The 17991-nt window shown below is 27.6% G+C and overlaps 3 protein-coding genes across 3 annotated transcripts; 1 reads left to right on the forward strand and 2 right to left on the reverse strand.

Moving 5' to 3' along the window:
- Nucleotides 1–4995: 4995 nt before the first annotated feature.
- MKS88_004984 (60S ribosomal protein L7-3) lies at nt 4996–6554 on the reverse strand (the record flags this gene model as incomplete). Its single annotated transcript, XM_067218203.1, has 3 exons — nt 4996–5532; nt 5935–6246; nt 6486–6554. 3 exons carry the CDS (start codon nt 6552–6554, stop codon nt 4996–4998), a joined length of 918 nt encoding a protein of 305 aa, XP_067071360.1.
- Nucleotides 6555–8841: 2287 nt separating this feature from the next.
- Nucleotides 8842–10526, forward strand: MKS88_004985 (60S ribosomal protein L5; the record flags this gene model as incomplete). The annotated part of the gene is made up of 2 exons (XM_067218204.1): nt 8842–8914; nt 9661–10526. 2 exons carry the CDS (start codon nt 8842–8844, stop codon nt 10524–10526), a joined length of 939 nt encoding a protein of 312 aa, XP_067071361.1.
- A 2481-nt stretch (nt 10527–13007) lies between these two features.
- Nucleotides 13008–17991, reverse strand: MKS88_004986 (vacuolar protein sorting-associated protein 3; the record flags this gene model as incomplete). Its single annotated transcript, XM_067218205.1, has 3 exons — nt 13008–13122; nt 13376–14581; nt 14921–17991. The coding sequence occupies 3 exons, from the start codon at nt 17989–17991 to the stop codon at nt 13008–13010; spliced, it is 4392 nt and encodes a 1463-aa protein (XP_067071362.1).

Genomic DNA, 17991 nt, shown 5'->3' on the forward strand with positions numbered 1-17991 from the left:
ACTGTACATAAGTGTGTACAATGAACGAAGCATGGTACAATATGGTAAAAAAAAAGGAAAGAAAAAAAAAAAAAAAATTGAAAAAAATAAAATTGTTACTCCTTATCCATACCACACATCTCAATGCATATATATACACCACTGCATCACTAAACGACAAGTAAACATTTAGCACTTCCCCTTTTTTTTTTTTTTTTTTATTTCTCATTTCGGTAAATGTATTAAAAAAAAAAAATATATATTGTAAAAAGTTAATTATATATAATTACAATTTTTTTTTTTTTTTTTAAATTTTTTTCACCTAGACTGATTATGATGTTTTTCATTTTTATTTTGAAAAAATCTTGCCCGCTAGGAGTTAACATACATCAATAAATTATAAAAAAATTTTATTTTATAATATATTTTTTTTTTTTTCTTTTTATAACTCTTCTTTGTATGTATAAAATATTGGGGAAGCACTTATGGTATATATGTGCTACGTTAATTTTTTAACTTGTCCAAAAACGTTTCTCCATTTCGACAAGCGAAATGAGTGGTCTCTCTCCCCTACCCTTGCACGTCGTTGCTACTGTTGTTATTACATTGCTTTATTCTTACTACTTCTTCATTTTTACTTTATTCTATTTACATATGTATAAAATATCATGGATGATTATATAAAGGTAAATAATTTTACGCTACGTTTGCATTTCATAACTCGCATATATAAACTCAACCACAGTCGTTCTCATGTATGCAGGTGTACAGAGTTAACGAAAAAAAAAAAAAAAAATCAATAAAAAAAAAAAAAAGAACCACAAAAACAGTAATGTATACTACTACTTGTGCTTAATTTGTTATTATTTTACTTCGTATATAATATACAAATACATTTCTCTCAGATACGTGTTTTATTTATATGTACTGTAGATCGAATATATATCATCAAACGAAATGCAGTACTTTTTTTTTCTTTTTTTTTTTCTTCTGTGTCTATATCGCATGAAACACATATATATTATTTCAAATTTTATTTACAAAAAACTTATAAATAAAAAAAAAAAATATATATACATGAGATTTAAAATATAATTTTTATTTACCCTCATTTATTAAAAAGCAGAATGGAAAAGACTTATTCTTACATACACGTGCAGGCAATATACCTGCACTTTCATGTGTTGTAACACCTCTCCTTTCTGTAGCTTTGCAAGGGATGAAATAGTGCGGCACAAGTTGATAATTACATGTACACGTTCATTTTTTTTTTTTTTTTTTTTTTTTTTATGTGTGTGTGTAAATTTAAAAATTATTTTAAAAATGGGTAAAACAATCTCAAAGGAGAAGGATCAAATAGACGCGCATAAATATACATACATACGTATGGGCATCCATTCGTTCCGCTCGGTTTCACTACACGCATAAATGCACAATTCTCATATTCTTCGTTTTATTTTTTTTCAGCTAAAAATATTTTTTCATCTCAATGTTATTTCAGTAACACAGACCAAGTTTTTCATGTCATCATTAAAAAAATAAAAGGAGGAATTAAAACCGTTTGTGCTGTTTCTGTTGTTTGCGCACTTTTTGAACAGTTTTGTTTTATTTCCGTTCAAAATGAAATATGTTCATGTATGAATAAAACGAACGTACGTATGTACACGTATGCACATATATACGAATGCATGCGCATATAAACCTATGCATATCTGTTTGTCTGATACGAACACGAGAAGTTTGAGTTAAAAGTTATCAAAATTCCAGCTGGAAAATCAGGTAAAATTTTTTATTGCAAGAAATTATTTCCACAGTATATTTGATAAAAAAGGAATATTGTAGAACTCAAAAATCTTGCATAACGTTTTGTTTTTAAATATCTTGTTTTCATAATTTCGCAATATGTACACGTGAATTTAAGCATACACATATATATATATATATATGCTGCAAGTGAACTCTAAGAATCAAATACAACGGTACAAAAGCTCTTTTAAATAATATACTTTTCATGAGTATACTTCCTCAAAAATGCAGTTTTTCACAATTCGTATATGCGTACACAAAATATGAATATATATATATATATGTACATTCATTATATATATGCATATATGCACATGTACATGCTTTCTTTGCTCTTTTGCAAAAAAAAAAAAAAAAAATCAGATTTTTTCTTCATCATTTTCTTATCTTCAGACCCGAAAGGCTTTGATAAACGAAATATAGTTTCATCAGCTTTTTTTTTTTTTTTAGGAAAACATACAAATATAAAATAATATCAGTATATATATACATATATATATATATGTGTACATATATATGTATATGTGCATATTTCATTTTACTTTTTGTAAAAATAAATTATGAATAGTAAATATGTAACACTAATATTTCATATAAAATTTATTACCAATGCAGGTAAAAATGATTGCTCCCCTTTTTTTACTAAAAATTACACGAAATTAACTGAGTAATAATACAGGTAACTTTTCAAAAATGTAAATAAAATAACATGTAAAAAGAATTACGAACATATGGGGATAAAACAACTATTATGTTTTCTAAATTAAATAAAAAATTGACGAAAAACTGGTGAAAAATAAACGAACAGTGAATATAATTAACAATATATAACAAAATAAATTATGAACAAAACAAATTATAAACAAAATAAATTATAAACAAAATAAATTATAAACAAAATAAATTATAAACAAAATAAATTATAAACAAAATAAATTATAAACAAAATAAATTATGATCAAAATAAATTATGATCAAAATAAATTATGAACAAAATAAAATATGAACAAAATAAATTATTAACAAAACAAATTATGAACAAAACAAATTATGAACAAAATAAATTATGAACAAAATATATTATAAACAAAATAAATAATAAAAGAAAAAAATACAAAGCGTAAGTACATAAATTTAAAAAAATACATATGCCAATTGAACTGCATTTGCATTGGCAAGCCTTTTTAATGAAATGGCTGTTTTAAACGTTTGCGCATGCCAATAATAATATTCATATATATATAATATGTATGTACCTATCGTATACATATATCGGTTCTTTTAAAATAAAAAAGCATCAAATCATTGTGGGTGGCTAATTAGCACTCATATTGTATTCCTCTTGACTTACCAATTTTAATTCACTGCTTTATTTCGTAAATTTATCAAATACATACTACTTGAAGCGAATCGTTAAGGTAGCCAACGGAACGGGTACAGATTAACTTCTTTCGTACTATAATTATATATACATGTTATATTTATTTATACATGTACAGTATGGAATACTTACGAACTCGTGTTTATGAGCTATAAGTGCGTATTAAATTTTCAAACTTTTTTCATGCATATAAAAAAATTTATTAATTTGTATATATATATATTATAAAGACATCCACTGTATAAGGCTTATTTTAAAAAAGATTAAATAATATATTTATATTCATATATAAGGATCAAACATGGAAGTTCTTTTTTTCTAAAAAAAAAATATATTTTCTTTTTTGCTGAATGAGCATAAGAGCATAGTGCACATTGCACAGTTTCCAACAAAATAAGCAAAGTTTAAAAGGAATCGCTATAAATATATACGCATGTACGTGTATATATTTCCATACATATATATATATATATATATGTACATTTGAATACATACGTATATGCATGCGAAAAGCTAGCTTTCCCCCGTACAACTGACTTTAAAACACTCCTTTTACGATAAAGGGAAGGAGAACAAAGTAAAAAAAAAAAAAAATGGCCAAACGAAAGAGATCAAATTAAGCGCTTTACTTCGCTTAAATGAACAACCTGAATATAGCTTGACTTTTTTTTTTTTTTTTTTCTTTTTAATGATAATATTAATATATCTGAAAATTAATAGCTCAGAAGGAATTATATACGACTTAGAAGATAACGTATTTTCGTCCTTTTGCACGAAATAATCATTTATAAATTTTTATTTTCTTTTTTTGAACGCAAAAATTTATTGTTGCTTTGTTTTAGTTGAAAAATAAAAAAGCATAATAAAAAGCTTAAACATAAATAAAAGGGTAAATGCTCGTCAATGCCTTTTCGTCGTATATACATGCACATGTACATTACATGTACTTCACAATACGTAGTAAAAAGAAAAAAGAAAAAAAGGATAAATATAGGGTACAAGTAAAAGTAAAAATTTATTTCAATAAAATAATCAGCTTTGTCTCCTTTTCTCATATTCATATATAACAAAATGTTTCGATCGATTGTTCGAGTGTGCGTTTTTTGTGCTGTGTCTTTCACCTAACATCAAAATTAAAGGCAAGAAAAAAGTAGTATATATATTATGTACATTTCCAAAGAATATCCTAAACGTGCACATTGTGTACATACATACAAGCACATACATATATATTTACAAACTCTCGAAAAAACTGGTCAAACGCATTCCACAAAAATGCATTGAAAATAATTATGTTCAGAAGGTTTCATTATCGTCAACATGAAAACTCGGACGGCACTTCCTGAATAGTTTCATCATTATAATTATTAACAATGTACATTCTTCTTTTTGCTTCATTAATATGTGCGAATATGAATTGATCATCCGGGCACATGCTCACGTAATATATGAACACGTTAGCATATGCATATTCACTCATATACGCTGCACGAATGGCACAAATATGCAAAATGACAAACAAAACGCCAAGTGTTTTCATAAATACGGCCCACTAAAAAAAATTGATAATTCTTTCAATGGTTCCTAAAATTATGAAATTGTTTTAGCTGATTTCTAGCAGTTAACAAAGAAGTAAAAAAGCCAAATGTTACTGTGGCTAAATCAGCAGTTCAGTATATAAACAAACAAGTTGGTACATGTTCATGTTCATATATATATATATATATGTACAAACACACAAATAGACATAGATATACACACGGATGAGACAGATATATACATAGCTCCCTCTCACATGCACGCAGACAAATATGCACTCATCTTGTACCTTACAATTTTGAGGATATTTCCTTCTTTTTGGCTTCTTCAATTTTCTTGGCCTTGTCCTTAAGCTTTTTCAACATCATTGACTTGGCACTCATTTTTTGTCCACCCCATTTCCTTCTTATATCAACATTATCATTGAAGTGTTCTCTACACAATTTCGAAAAGTAATCTAGTTTTTCCTGATCGTCTTTTAAAACATTCTGAACACATACAGCTGTTGCTGTCTTTTTATGCACAAGTGTTCCTAACAGAGCTTTATTCTTAACAATACAATAAGGAATATCTTTTAGTCTACACAATGTAGGTAAAAATAAAACTAACTCGATAGGGCATACATCATTCGCTATAACAACAAGACTTGCTTTTTTATTCTCAACTAATTTTGTTATATGGTTTATTCCGTATTTAAGAAAAATTGGCTTTTTCTCTTTTGTTACTATTTTCTTCAATGCATTCTTAGCCTTAGTTAATAATCTTTTTTTCTTTTCATCCTTTGATTCTGGTTTGTACCCTCTCAGGAAGTTAATCAAATCTTGCGCCTGCGAAGGGGTGGATCAGTTGTCAAGAAGTTATCACATAGTCGTTACGTAGCTGCTAAGTAGCTGATAAGCGATCATACAAATGTGTAAATACACACACACGTACACACAATCGTCCATACTATGTATATGCATTGTGTAAAGTTTGCGTACCCATCCGTTAAGGTTACAGAAGGTTTGTATGTATGCACGTTTGTATGTATGCACGTATGTATGTATGCACGTATGTATGTATGCACGTTTGTATGTATGCACGTTTGTATGTATGCACGTTTGTATGTATGCACGTTTGTATGTATGCACGTTTGTATGTATGCACGTTTGTATGTATGCACGTTTGTATGTATGCACGTATGTATGTATGCATGTACATATTTATATACATGTACGCGCGGGGCTAACCTGATTCTTTGGAAGTGTGTGGTTGAACTGGTTAATCGATGGGGGAACTTTTAATCTTTGTAACAGTATTTTTTTTTTTCTTTGAATTCTTATATACTTTGGCCATTTGACATATTTTGATAAATCCTTTTTTGGTCGTACACCCACACCGATAACGTTACTTTTCTTTTTTTTTTCAAAAATTAAAGGGTTCTCTCTAATACCTTTTTTCTTTTCCTTTTTTATTTCTTTCTTTACTGTTTTTTTGTTACTCAAGGGGCATGGGGCTGGCGTCCTCTTCGACGGCTTCTTTTGTTGTTTCTTATCTTTCTTCTACAGAGAATAAAAATAAATAAATAAATAAATAAATAAAATAAAAAAAAAAAATAAATAAATAAATAAATAAAATAAATAAAATAAAAAAAATAAATAAATAAATAAAATAAAAAAAATAAAATATAACAAAGCATAATACAGTTCAGCTTAACATCGCGCAAATTAACACAGCACAGCAAAAAACAATTTAGTGCAGCATGCTATATAGTGTAATACAGTGTTGCATAATATAATACAACATAATATGATAAAGCACATGTTAAATCACTGTCAAGTAAAATCTTTTTATCATGTGATTTCAACATGTTCAAAGGTATAACATGTATGTACTATAATAACGCAGTTGTGCCATAAAAAGGAAATAATTAAAAATAAAAAAAAAAATAGAACAACACTATAATGTAAAATTGTAATTATATTTCGTACATTTTCTGTTAATATATTTTTTATTTTATTTTATTTTTATATAAAACTCTTACCATTCTGAAGGATTGAAAAAACTGTTATATGCTTAAAAACGTACTCTCTTAACAAAATTGTTTCTGTGTATAAAATATATGTAAATTACATACAATGTATATTTAAACGTATACATAATATATATATAAATTTATATATGTACATAAATACATACTATGTATTTGAATACATTGTATATGAGTTTATTTTATTATTTTTTTTTTTTTTTTTTGAGGTGAGATTTTTGTACTAATACATTAGCGGCTCGCTCACTAATCAGTCCTTCCTTTCCCTTTTACAAAGATTACGAAAAGAAAAAATTGTAAACGTAAAAAAAAAAAAAAAAAAAAAAAAAAGTCAGCTATAAAAAATTCAATAGAAAATTTTGACAAATGGAATAAAAAAAAAATATACTTTCAGAGGGTCGTAAAGCGAATACGTATAATACGTACAAGTCTGATAAGCATAAATATATATACATATATTATATATATATATATATATACACGATAAGTATATGTACATATATATATATATATTATATATATGCATGTTGATATATATATTGTGCGCATGCACAAATGATAACTCTATTTGAAAAAGCTTTGCACAAACATTCCTTCTTATGTAAGTGATTGAAGCGGTGCTAAGCAATACCCCCGTAGTCCACAATTCTTCAACACACTAACTATATAATAAGCTATATTATATCTCCTAGTCACTATGTATATAACCTTATACATATGTATAAATGTTTATATTGTAATATACTGCTCATATAAGTGCATATGTTCTAAGTGTATATGTATTTTTTATATTTTTGCTTGTATACTACATTTTTGTTAACATTCGTTAAGTTCATAAAAATTGACAATGGGTTATATAATTATATAAAGTAATAAAGAACTTGAGTACTTGGAAAAAAAGAGGAAAAGTTCAAATTGGGTATATAACAATACAATTTGTCCGCCCTATGACAAGTTGAATTTATTTTCAATCCCTATTAATTTTTAACTTCAATTTTTTCCTTGTTTTTTTACATGTACGTTTATATACATATATATATATATATGCAAATGCATCATTTCACTGCTCTTTAAAACTTTATCAAATTTATAAAAATATAAACACTCGAAGTTTACGGAAAGATATATTTAATGAAAGTTGTGAGCCTTCACAATTTTTTCCGTTCACGAGAGGAGCAGGAAGAAACCGTTCTACATATTAGCATATGCACATATATATATATATTTATATATATATATATATGAACATATATATATATATTATTTATACGAAATACCTGTGTTCATAATTTTTTACCAATTTTTGTGGCCAAGGCGTGATAGACGAAAGTAATGAAAGTGCATACAGCAAAAACCTCAGTATAAATGACCCGAAAGAGGGGGTATATATACACATACATGTACATAAATATTTTATTAATACAGAATATAATTATGTATGTATAATATATATATATATATTCCGATACTGTTATACATTTATACAAATTCTCGTGGCAAAGAATACGTAACATGCGTATGCATATATGTACATATATATTATATGCATACGATTTATCCCTATTTGCTGAGTTTTTTTTTTTTTTTTTTACCTATTAAGTTTAAAAATATATACATGCATATTGTATATATATACATATATAATTATATATACATATATAATTTATATATACATATATAATTATATATATATATATATATATATATATATATTCGTACGTTCGCGTTTGTTTACGCTTACAGCTTACCACTTTACATAATTTATGCATCGCTTTAATGTGCCAAAATTTGAAACGGATGTTGACTTGAACGAAGCTATATATAAAAAAATAGATACGATATGTTTCAAATTAATTTTTAATTAGCTTGATTAGGTTAAAATTTGTTTGTTTTTTTTTTTTTTACTTTTCATTATTTGCTAACGCTTTACTTCATTACGAGAAGGAATTTATTTTTTTAAAAAATAAAATCGCTTTTCTTGTACATATTGAAGAATAAATTTTTTTTTTTTTTTCTTTCTTTTTTTTCTTTTTTTTTTTTAAATATTATTAAAAAAATTAAGGCAAAGTTAAAAAAAACGAAATAGATTAAAAAAGAAAAGAAAAGAATGGCATATGTGAAGGTTGTTAAAAATAAGGCGTACTTCAAAAGATACCAGGTGAAATACAGAAGAAGAAGGGGTAAGAACATTTTTTGTTAATCATCTTCATAACTATGTTTTCACGCGCATGTTTGTATACAAGTATATACATACGTATTACATACATATGTAAAACATACATGCATAATGAGCACGTACGTACGTTTGTACATGATTTACCACATTGCTTGTGCGTGCCTGTGTAAATGAATTACTACGCGTTATATGTATGCCTTAAATAAATTTAACATGTTCATGATTTCGCATGTTATGAGAGATCTTTTATTCGAGGCTAAAAAAATGTTGATCAGTGATTAAACAAGTTAAGCATTTTTGCAAGTTGCCGACTTACCTGACACTGAGACAACGGAAACGCATAATTTTTTCTATTTGCTCATTTTGTTCATAATTTTTTCGATTTGCTCATTTTGTTCATAATTTTTTCGATTTGCTCATTTTGTTCATAATTTTTTCTATTTGCTCATTTTGTTCATAATTTTTTCTATTTGCTCATTTTGTTCATAATTTTTTCGATTTGCTCATTTTGTTCATAATTTTTTCGATTTGCTCATTTTGTTCATAATTTTTTCGATTTGCTCATTTTGTTCATAATTTTTTCGATTTGCTCATTTTGTTCATAATTTTTTCGATTTGCTCATTTTGTTCATAATTTTCCTGTTTTACCCATTTTGTTCATAATTTTCCCGATTTGCTCATTTTGTTCATAATTTTCCCGATTTGCTCATTTTGTTCATAATTTTCCCGTTTTGCGCATCCTTTATATAGAGGGAAAAACGGACTATAGAGCTAGAAAAGCGCTAATTTTGCAAGACAAGAACAAATATAATGCGCAAAAGTTGAGATTCGTTGTTCGTAAAACAAACAATCAGATAATTTGCCAAATAGCTAGTGCTCATATTGAAGGGGATAAAATTTTAGCTGAAGCAAAATCAAAAGAGTTAATAAGATATGGAATACCAGTAGGACTAAAGAATTATGCTGCTGCATATGCAACTGGCTTATTATGTGCAAGAAGATTTTTAAAATCTTTAAATCTGGACACAGTATTTATAGGTGTTGAAAAAGTCACAGCAGATATGAATGAAAATGAAGATAAGGATGATGATGAAGAAAGAAAACCAATAAAAGCTTTTTTAGATGTTGGTATAACAAGAACAACAACAGGTAATCGTGTTTTTGCTGCTATGAAAGGAGCATGTGATGGAGGATTAAATATTCCTCATGGAAATAACAGATTTCCTGGATCAAAAAATGAATTTAATCCTGAACAGTTAAGGAAAAATATTTTAGGTTTACATGTAGCCGAATATATGAAATTATTACAAGAAGAAGATATGGATAAATATAAAGCACATTTTAATGATTATATTAAACATAAAATTAATGCAAATAATATTGAACAAATGTATATAACTGCACATGAACAAATTAGAAAAAACCCAGAAAAAGTAGTAAAGAAAAAGGACAAAGTTAAAAAGTTTATGGCCAAATATGAAAAGCCCAAAAAGCTTAATGCGAAAATTAGAAAGAGAAGAGTTAAAGAAAAGGTAAAGAGAAAAGAAAAAGAAATGGAAAAGTGTAGTATATCATGCTTATGCATATATACATACAGGATGTGTAAATATGCTTAAATGTGTACATACATATAAATATATATATATATATATATATATATATATATATATATGTACTCACGCATATGCATACATTACTTTCATACGGTACATACGTGCATATGTTTGGGTCCAAAGCGAACACTCAACTGATTTGAGAACAAACTTATGCACTGTGCAAATTTGTATAAAAGGTTTTTCATGATGAGAAATACAGACCTGATTTGAAAAAAAATTTGAGAAAATTTTTTCTATTTCTGAAAAAATCTTTTATATATATTATGTATATATGTACATACGTACATACATACATATATACATACATACATATATACATACATACATACATATATACATACATATATACATACATATATACATACATATATACATACATATATACATACATATATACATACATATATACATACATATATACATACATATATACATACAGACATAAGATAACCAAATTAGCAAAACAAAATAGTTATGTCCACGTAAATATGAAGCAAGTGTACATTTACTGTTCGTTTTGCGTATTATATAAATATTTTACGTTCCTGTTTTATTATTTTATTAATTTATTATTTTATTATTTTTTTATTTTATCAATTTACTGTTTTATTATTATTGTATTAATTTATTATTTTTTTATGTTTTTAATTTTTAGTTGGCTAAATATGTGGAAAAGTTGCAGTAAGTAAAAAGGAAGTAGTGAAACGAAGCGTGCAGGATTATATGTACAGGTCAGGTTTTTTTTTTTTTTTTTTTTATTTTTACAATCCCTATATATATATATATATGTGTATGTATATATGTAGGCTTCCCATCTGATTTACCATTTTAGGAAAGGAAAAAAAACAGTTGCGTATATGTGTATATGTGTGTATGTTTGTATGTTTGTATATACGCAAGTATGCATTCCCACATATGTATCTGCATGTACACACATTTTATGATTAAAATATAAAGCCATGGATAATACAAATCCTCAGGCATATTATTATTAACAAAACTTCATACAATACGTACAAAAATAGCATATTAATATATATTTTTTTTTTTTAACACAAAAAGAAGAAAGTAAAGAAAGAAAAGTTGTTATGTGCGAAGGTAAAAGAAAAATGCATATTTTTGGTGCATATATAATGTGGTAAAGGCAATTCGCTTAATCTCTTTTTTTTTTTTTTTTTTTTTTTTTTTTTTTTTTTTTTTTTTAATGATGATGTGTCAAAATTGGGTAATTTACGTCTGAAAATTACTGATGATAACTGCTATCTGAAAAAAAAAAAAAATAAAATAAAATAAAACGAAATAACTGAATAAAAAAAAAAATGCTTAATTTTTGAGGGGAAAAAAAGCAAGGGTGTTATAGGTGTGTATGCCAGAATTCTTTCCGGTGTTCATAAAATTTACATATGTGAGTGTAGTGTTGCATAAAAACGAAAAAATAGAATATAATAAGAGAAAATATAATACAATATAATTAGAATGCATTATAATGCAGTGGAAACTAACGGAATGCATGAACAATTGCTGTACCTCTTCTCTTTGTAAGTGATGAGGAAAACATATCATTAACTTTCGTTCTTCTGCATCGTACGAAATGAAGATGCTTTTTTGTAGCTGATACAAAGGAAAGAAGATATCGATAAATGGTAAAGGGAATACTAGTAAAAACTGCAAAAATAATACAATAGTTTTATAGTTAAATGTTGTAGTGTTCCATATAAATGTACATATAGAAATAAGTAACATTACATGTTCATGTGAGGTTACACAAACAATTAAACTTAGAAAAAAAGAAATGAATGAGATTTTTTTTTTTTTTTTGTACATGATGAGCAAAACAAATTTATTAACTTTCGTTCTTCTGCATCTGAGGAAGTGAAGATAATTTAATGGCTGATGCAAAAAAAAAAAAAAAAAAGGGAAAAAATAAAAAAATGGAAAAAAAAAAGAACATAGTTTTAAATTGTAAAAACCGTCTGGTTAAACGAGATAAAAAAATTTTATTTTATATTTAAAAACATATTCGAAATATACATATACATATATATATATATATATATATATATATCACACCCTCATGAGTTATTCATCATAAAATTTTACAAATTTTTGAGATAACAAATGTCTTTTTTAAAAATATAAATAAAAAAGGTAAACATGAAATGAACAAGGGTTGACTGAAAAAAGAACTTAAGCATGACAAGTGAGATACGCGTGCGGTGTTAGAATAAATCTCTACAAAAAAGATACGTACGCGTAATGTTGTTTGTAGATATGTATTATACAAATGTTTACATACATGAATTAATCAGCGCTAAAATGAAAAGGTCTTAAAAGCGAAAAGCACAAATTAGGATGAGTCCCTTAAAGAAAAATGTTAAAAGTGAAGCGGCCAAAATAGGAGTGCGCCAAATTGTATCAACGACAATGTATAAATAAAAGAACAGTCCACTGTTAATGATTCCAAATTATGACTAGCATCGTTCACTTGTAAATTTCTTCGTCATACTTGTCTATGCAATGAACGTGCGTTATGACCTCCTCCGAAAAATAAGCAAAGCTTTTCTCGACCACCTGGCCGTTGCACACTTTGCAAATGCTGCAAATTTAAACAGGAAAAATGGTAATGAGGTAATGTGGAATTATATCGGTATATCGGTAAAGCAGTAATAATAGGCTAAAAAAAAAGAAGACCATTATACGCTGAATGGTAAAAATGTAAGAGAGTAATACCTTAGGAGATGGGAATAAACCTACTTTGATTTATTCTTTTTTCCCTATCCCCTCCTTCTGTACAACCATAAATATATATAAAAATACTCATGCACATACACGTCTACATATACACTTACAGCCTGTCCTGGACGAGAATGCTCCTCTCCTTTTGCTCGATCAAATCGTAGGAAACGTTCAAGTAATGGCTCTTAACTAAGTTGTGATATATCAGTAAATTCATATTCGTATTTAGCTTTTTTTGCAAACCCAAGTTAACGAAGCTTAATATTTCTGAAATTTTCCATTCCTCTGGTATGAGTTCATATATGTATATATTGTCAAAATCATTGTGATTAGCATATTTATTTAAAATGTACAGTATGTATTTTTTATATTTTTCTTTTTCCTTTTCATCTAAATTTGACTCATTATATTTGTTCATGCACACCTTAACAAGTAAGAAATAAAGTCCGCATGATCTGTTCTTACAACTCTCATATACTTTGAAATAATTGAACAAATCTATGTCTCTGTTTCGGTGTTTATTTCCCAAGAAGGTATGGTAGGAATCTCGATTTTTTATATTTTTCTTCTTACCCTTTTTGACATATTTTTGTGCTTCGTTCTGTGCGGCTTTTTCCCTTTGCATCTTTTTCCTTTTTCCTTTTTTTTCCCCTGATCTTCGTTTTATTTTCCTTCTCCTTGCATCTTCACCGCTGCTCGACATGGTTCCTACACTTAAGCTAGATGATCCATCATCGTCGTCATCATCCTTGGACATGAGCGAGTTGCTACTACTAACGTCTGATAGTGAACAGGAAGAAACGCTAAATTCTGTTTCTTTTGAAGAACGATCAGAGTGCATTTCGTAAAAATTTGTAATATCATCATCACTCGAGTTGCTTTCATCTTGTTGCCCAACTAAATGAAGCATATAGTCGAATTCTTTTTTTTTCTTTTCTCTTTCCTTCTCTTCTTCATCTATTTTTTCATGATTCTTTTTATTTTGTTCTTTCTTTTTCATTTTTGATAACACATCCTTGCTCATAGTAATGTAACTGTATTTATGGTATTCCCTCATTATATCAGTAATAAATGCGTCATATATTTTTTTCCTTTTCTCTTTTTTTAAATGTGTATTTATTAATTCCATTCTCCCTTCGTCGTATTCTTTAAATAAATGCTCATGTATTGTTTTGTCGTCTTTATATATACCATTCAAAAGTCTTTCATGGTCCTCTTGGCTCATTCGTTTTGCTCTTCCTTTTAATATGAAGTTGTAATACAAGCAATACTTTTCACACATGCTGATGTTTTCGCTAGACAGAATTACTAGACTTTCACTGTTAAGGGTGATAAAAAAAAGAAAAAAGAAAAAAAAAGATAGAGTGAATGAGCATGTGGATGGAAGCATTAACACGTATATGGAAACATTAACACGTAAACGGCGATATTAACACGTAAACGGCGATATTAACACGTAAACGGCGATATTAACACGTAAATTGTTTTATTAGTATTCATGTAGACGAGTGGACATAACCAAATTGAATAAAAATGGGGAGGGGCATTGTAAAAAAAAAAAAAAGAAAAAAAATTAAACACATAAGCGATATGAGATACGACTAGAGAACACAATCATTTCAAGTAAATGAATGCTCCAACCTAAGGCGTATACTTACTAATGCTTGTGAATCTTGCCATAAAGCAAAGCCTTGACCAAGTTAAACTTCTCGTCTTTAATTATTCTAATTAAATAATCAATTTCAATGGGGTAATTTGTGTGCAAAAAGTGGAGTATTTTTTTTTGCCTAACTTGTACAGGTTTTTCCAAATCGTTCATATATAATTCAACCAAAGCAGTATTAATATTCGTATTATATTTATCATATTTTAAATAGTTGACAATATATTTTTGTACATAATGTTTTACTTTTATATTGTATTTTCTTTTCTGTAATTTTGTAAAAATCTGTAAAATTTCATCAGGGCGTAATAAAAAATTTTTATTTATTAAAAAGTCGAAAAACAAATTTTCATTATATTTTATAAAAAAGGGAAAGGAATATTCAAACAATAATTTTATTCGTTTTTGTTCTACATTAATTAAATGAACATTATCATTTAGGATTATTAAAATATTGTAAATTTCTTTTAAAATTAAATGAAAAGAATTCATTTTGTCGATGTTACTTTTGAAGTCTTGTTTTTCTAAAATTTCAAGCCAAAATGATTTTTTTTTTTTTTTTTTCCCCTTTTCTTTTTCCTCATGTGTAGAATTTGGTCCCTTATCGCTTATATTTTGCCCCCTCTTTTCTTGAAATAAACCATTTGTGCTATCATTTTGAAAAACATGGGCATTCTCTATGTCCTCCTCTACTTCATCAAGTATTTTTGCAGCTCCGTTCTTTCCCATATCCACTTTCTCTTTCACTTCTTCCTCTTCTTCTACTTCAACTTCTACATCTATGTCCACTTCTCCTTCTTCGCCCTCCACCTCCCCCCATTTCACGCTGTAGTAACGCAGAAAGAGTAAGCACATTTCAATGGCCTCACCAAACTGCTTATAACGTATGTATATTAAAATAATCTCCACAAATTTACAATTTTCCTTCAAAAACTCTACGCACTCGTTAACATTTAGACTTAAATTTTCTGTTTCCATAATGAATTTTGAATAGTTAACATACTTGTTCTTTATCATAAGCTTTACCAACACATTGTCCAGTATCTCATCAATTTGTAGAAGGCATCCTGTTACTGGAGGGGAGTCCACTGCCTGGTTATTATTATGCATAGGATTCGTTACACCATTAGCAGCACTCGCACTCACCTGCGCATAGTCCTCCCCCCCACCGAGAACCACCTTTATGCTATCCCGGTGGTGCATGAGGTAGTCCCTCTTTGACAGAAGATATTTAATCATACAATTATTTGCAATATATAGAATTTCTTTTTTTTTTTTTTTTTTTGCATCCTCTTCTTTAGATGCAGAGGAGGAATAATCTTCTTTTCTCTCTTCCCCCAGATGTTGTAAATACCTATCATCGTTGTGATAGTAGTTATAGTTTTTCCTTATCAATTCTTCTATACTACACAATGGGGGGAAACATCCCTTAAAATGCTTATTTATCATGCTCTCTTCTTCAGCTAGCTTTTTTAAAGTCTTTGCTTGTTCTTCCATTTCCTTCTCATTACTGTTTTTTTGTTTTATTTTTTTTTGTAATATAAGTTTATCCGTTTGAGGAAATAAATTGAACCAAAAGGATAAAAGAACAAATATGTTTATGTTTACCTTTTCAAAATGTAAAAATGCTAAAGGGAAATTCAAATTGCTAAAATAGTAGTATGCACATGCTTTATTATATTCTTTTAGAATATTTTCTTTATCTATATCATTTTCAAAGTTATAATTCTGAATTAACAAAAAACCTTTTTCTATTTTTTTCTGCTCTATACATTTGGGTAAGTATTCATATAATTCTAAACATCTAATAATCTTTAAACAATGATTATTTAAAAAATAAATATTATTCTTTGCATAGTTGTATGTCCCTGACTGGGTCGTACTCTTTAATATTTCCTCTATTTTTTTTTCTTCTGTGAATGGATCGTTATGTGGAATGTATCTCTCCACTTGCGTATTCCTCCTTGTTTCTGTTACCTCCTCGTCGAGGATTAGTGCCTGATGGTTGTCCTCCCCCGTTGTGTCCTTCTTATCGCACTGTCCTTCTTGCTTCTCTTCCTGAGCCTGATCATGAATTCTATTCTCCTTCCAATCCTGCTGATCATTTCGACTATTTCGACCATTTTGACCATTTTGCCTTTCTTCCTGCCCTTTTGCTCCCCCCATTTTCCCCTCATTATCCCTTTGAAAAAAATTGAATAGCGAAATTAAGGCAGTATTACTATTATTATTCACATTGCTGTAGTTTGTAACTACGTGGAGGTGGTCGTTCAGATAAATAGACTGCACGTGTTGCTGATTGTTTACATTGTAAAAGTTTAATACCCCATTTGAATTCATACAACACAAAAAGAAACGAAAGGATATTACATGTTTTACACTCTCCGACAAAGTAATAGTATTCTTTCTTGATGGCATGGATGTATCTACATCATAAAATACACCAATATTCAAATCACATACAATAAATATTTCGTTCATATTAATTAGTGTTATATATTTATAGGTTTGCTCATATTCATGACTATATAATAATATTTTATCATTATTCCTTAAACTTTGTAAGTAGTAATTTTTGCCTACTGTTAAAAATAAAGATTTGTTTACCCACAAGAGAGATGATACAATATCTGTATGTTGTATTTCTTTAAATATTTTATAATTTGAATGATCATATTTATAAAAACATAATTTTTTTTTTTTCGTATATATTAAGAGTTCTAATTTATTATTTTCATTAATAGTAAAATTTTCTACATTTTTACTTATTACCATTAAATTTTCAAATTTGTCATTTTTTACAAAATATAGTATATCATCGATTAAGATAATTATTATCAACTCAACTTCTACTATCACTACCTTACTTATCTCTTTATTCTTTTTAATAACATAACTACCCATATGCTTCAAATCTATATTTGCATCTTCTCTGTTTCGTTTAATATCGTATTTATGTATAACTCCATCTTTCCCACAAATGTATAAACAATCATTCAGTAAACACGTAACACTTATTTCTAAGTTTATCTTAACATCCACACTGTCGGCCTTAAACAGCTCCAT

This window comes from Plasmodium brasilianum, chromosome 13, assembly GCF_023973825.1.
Source record: "Plasmodium brasilianum strain Bolivian I chromosome 13, whole genome shotgun sequence".
NCBI lineage: Eukaryota > Apicomplexa > Aconoidasida > Haemosporida > Plasmodiidae > Plasmodium > Plasmodium brasilianum.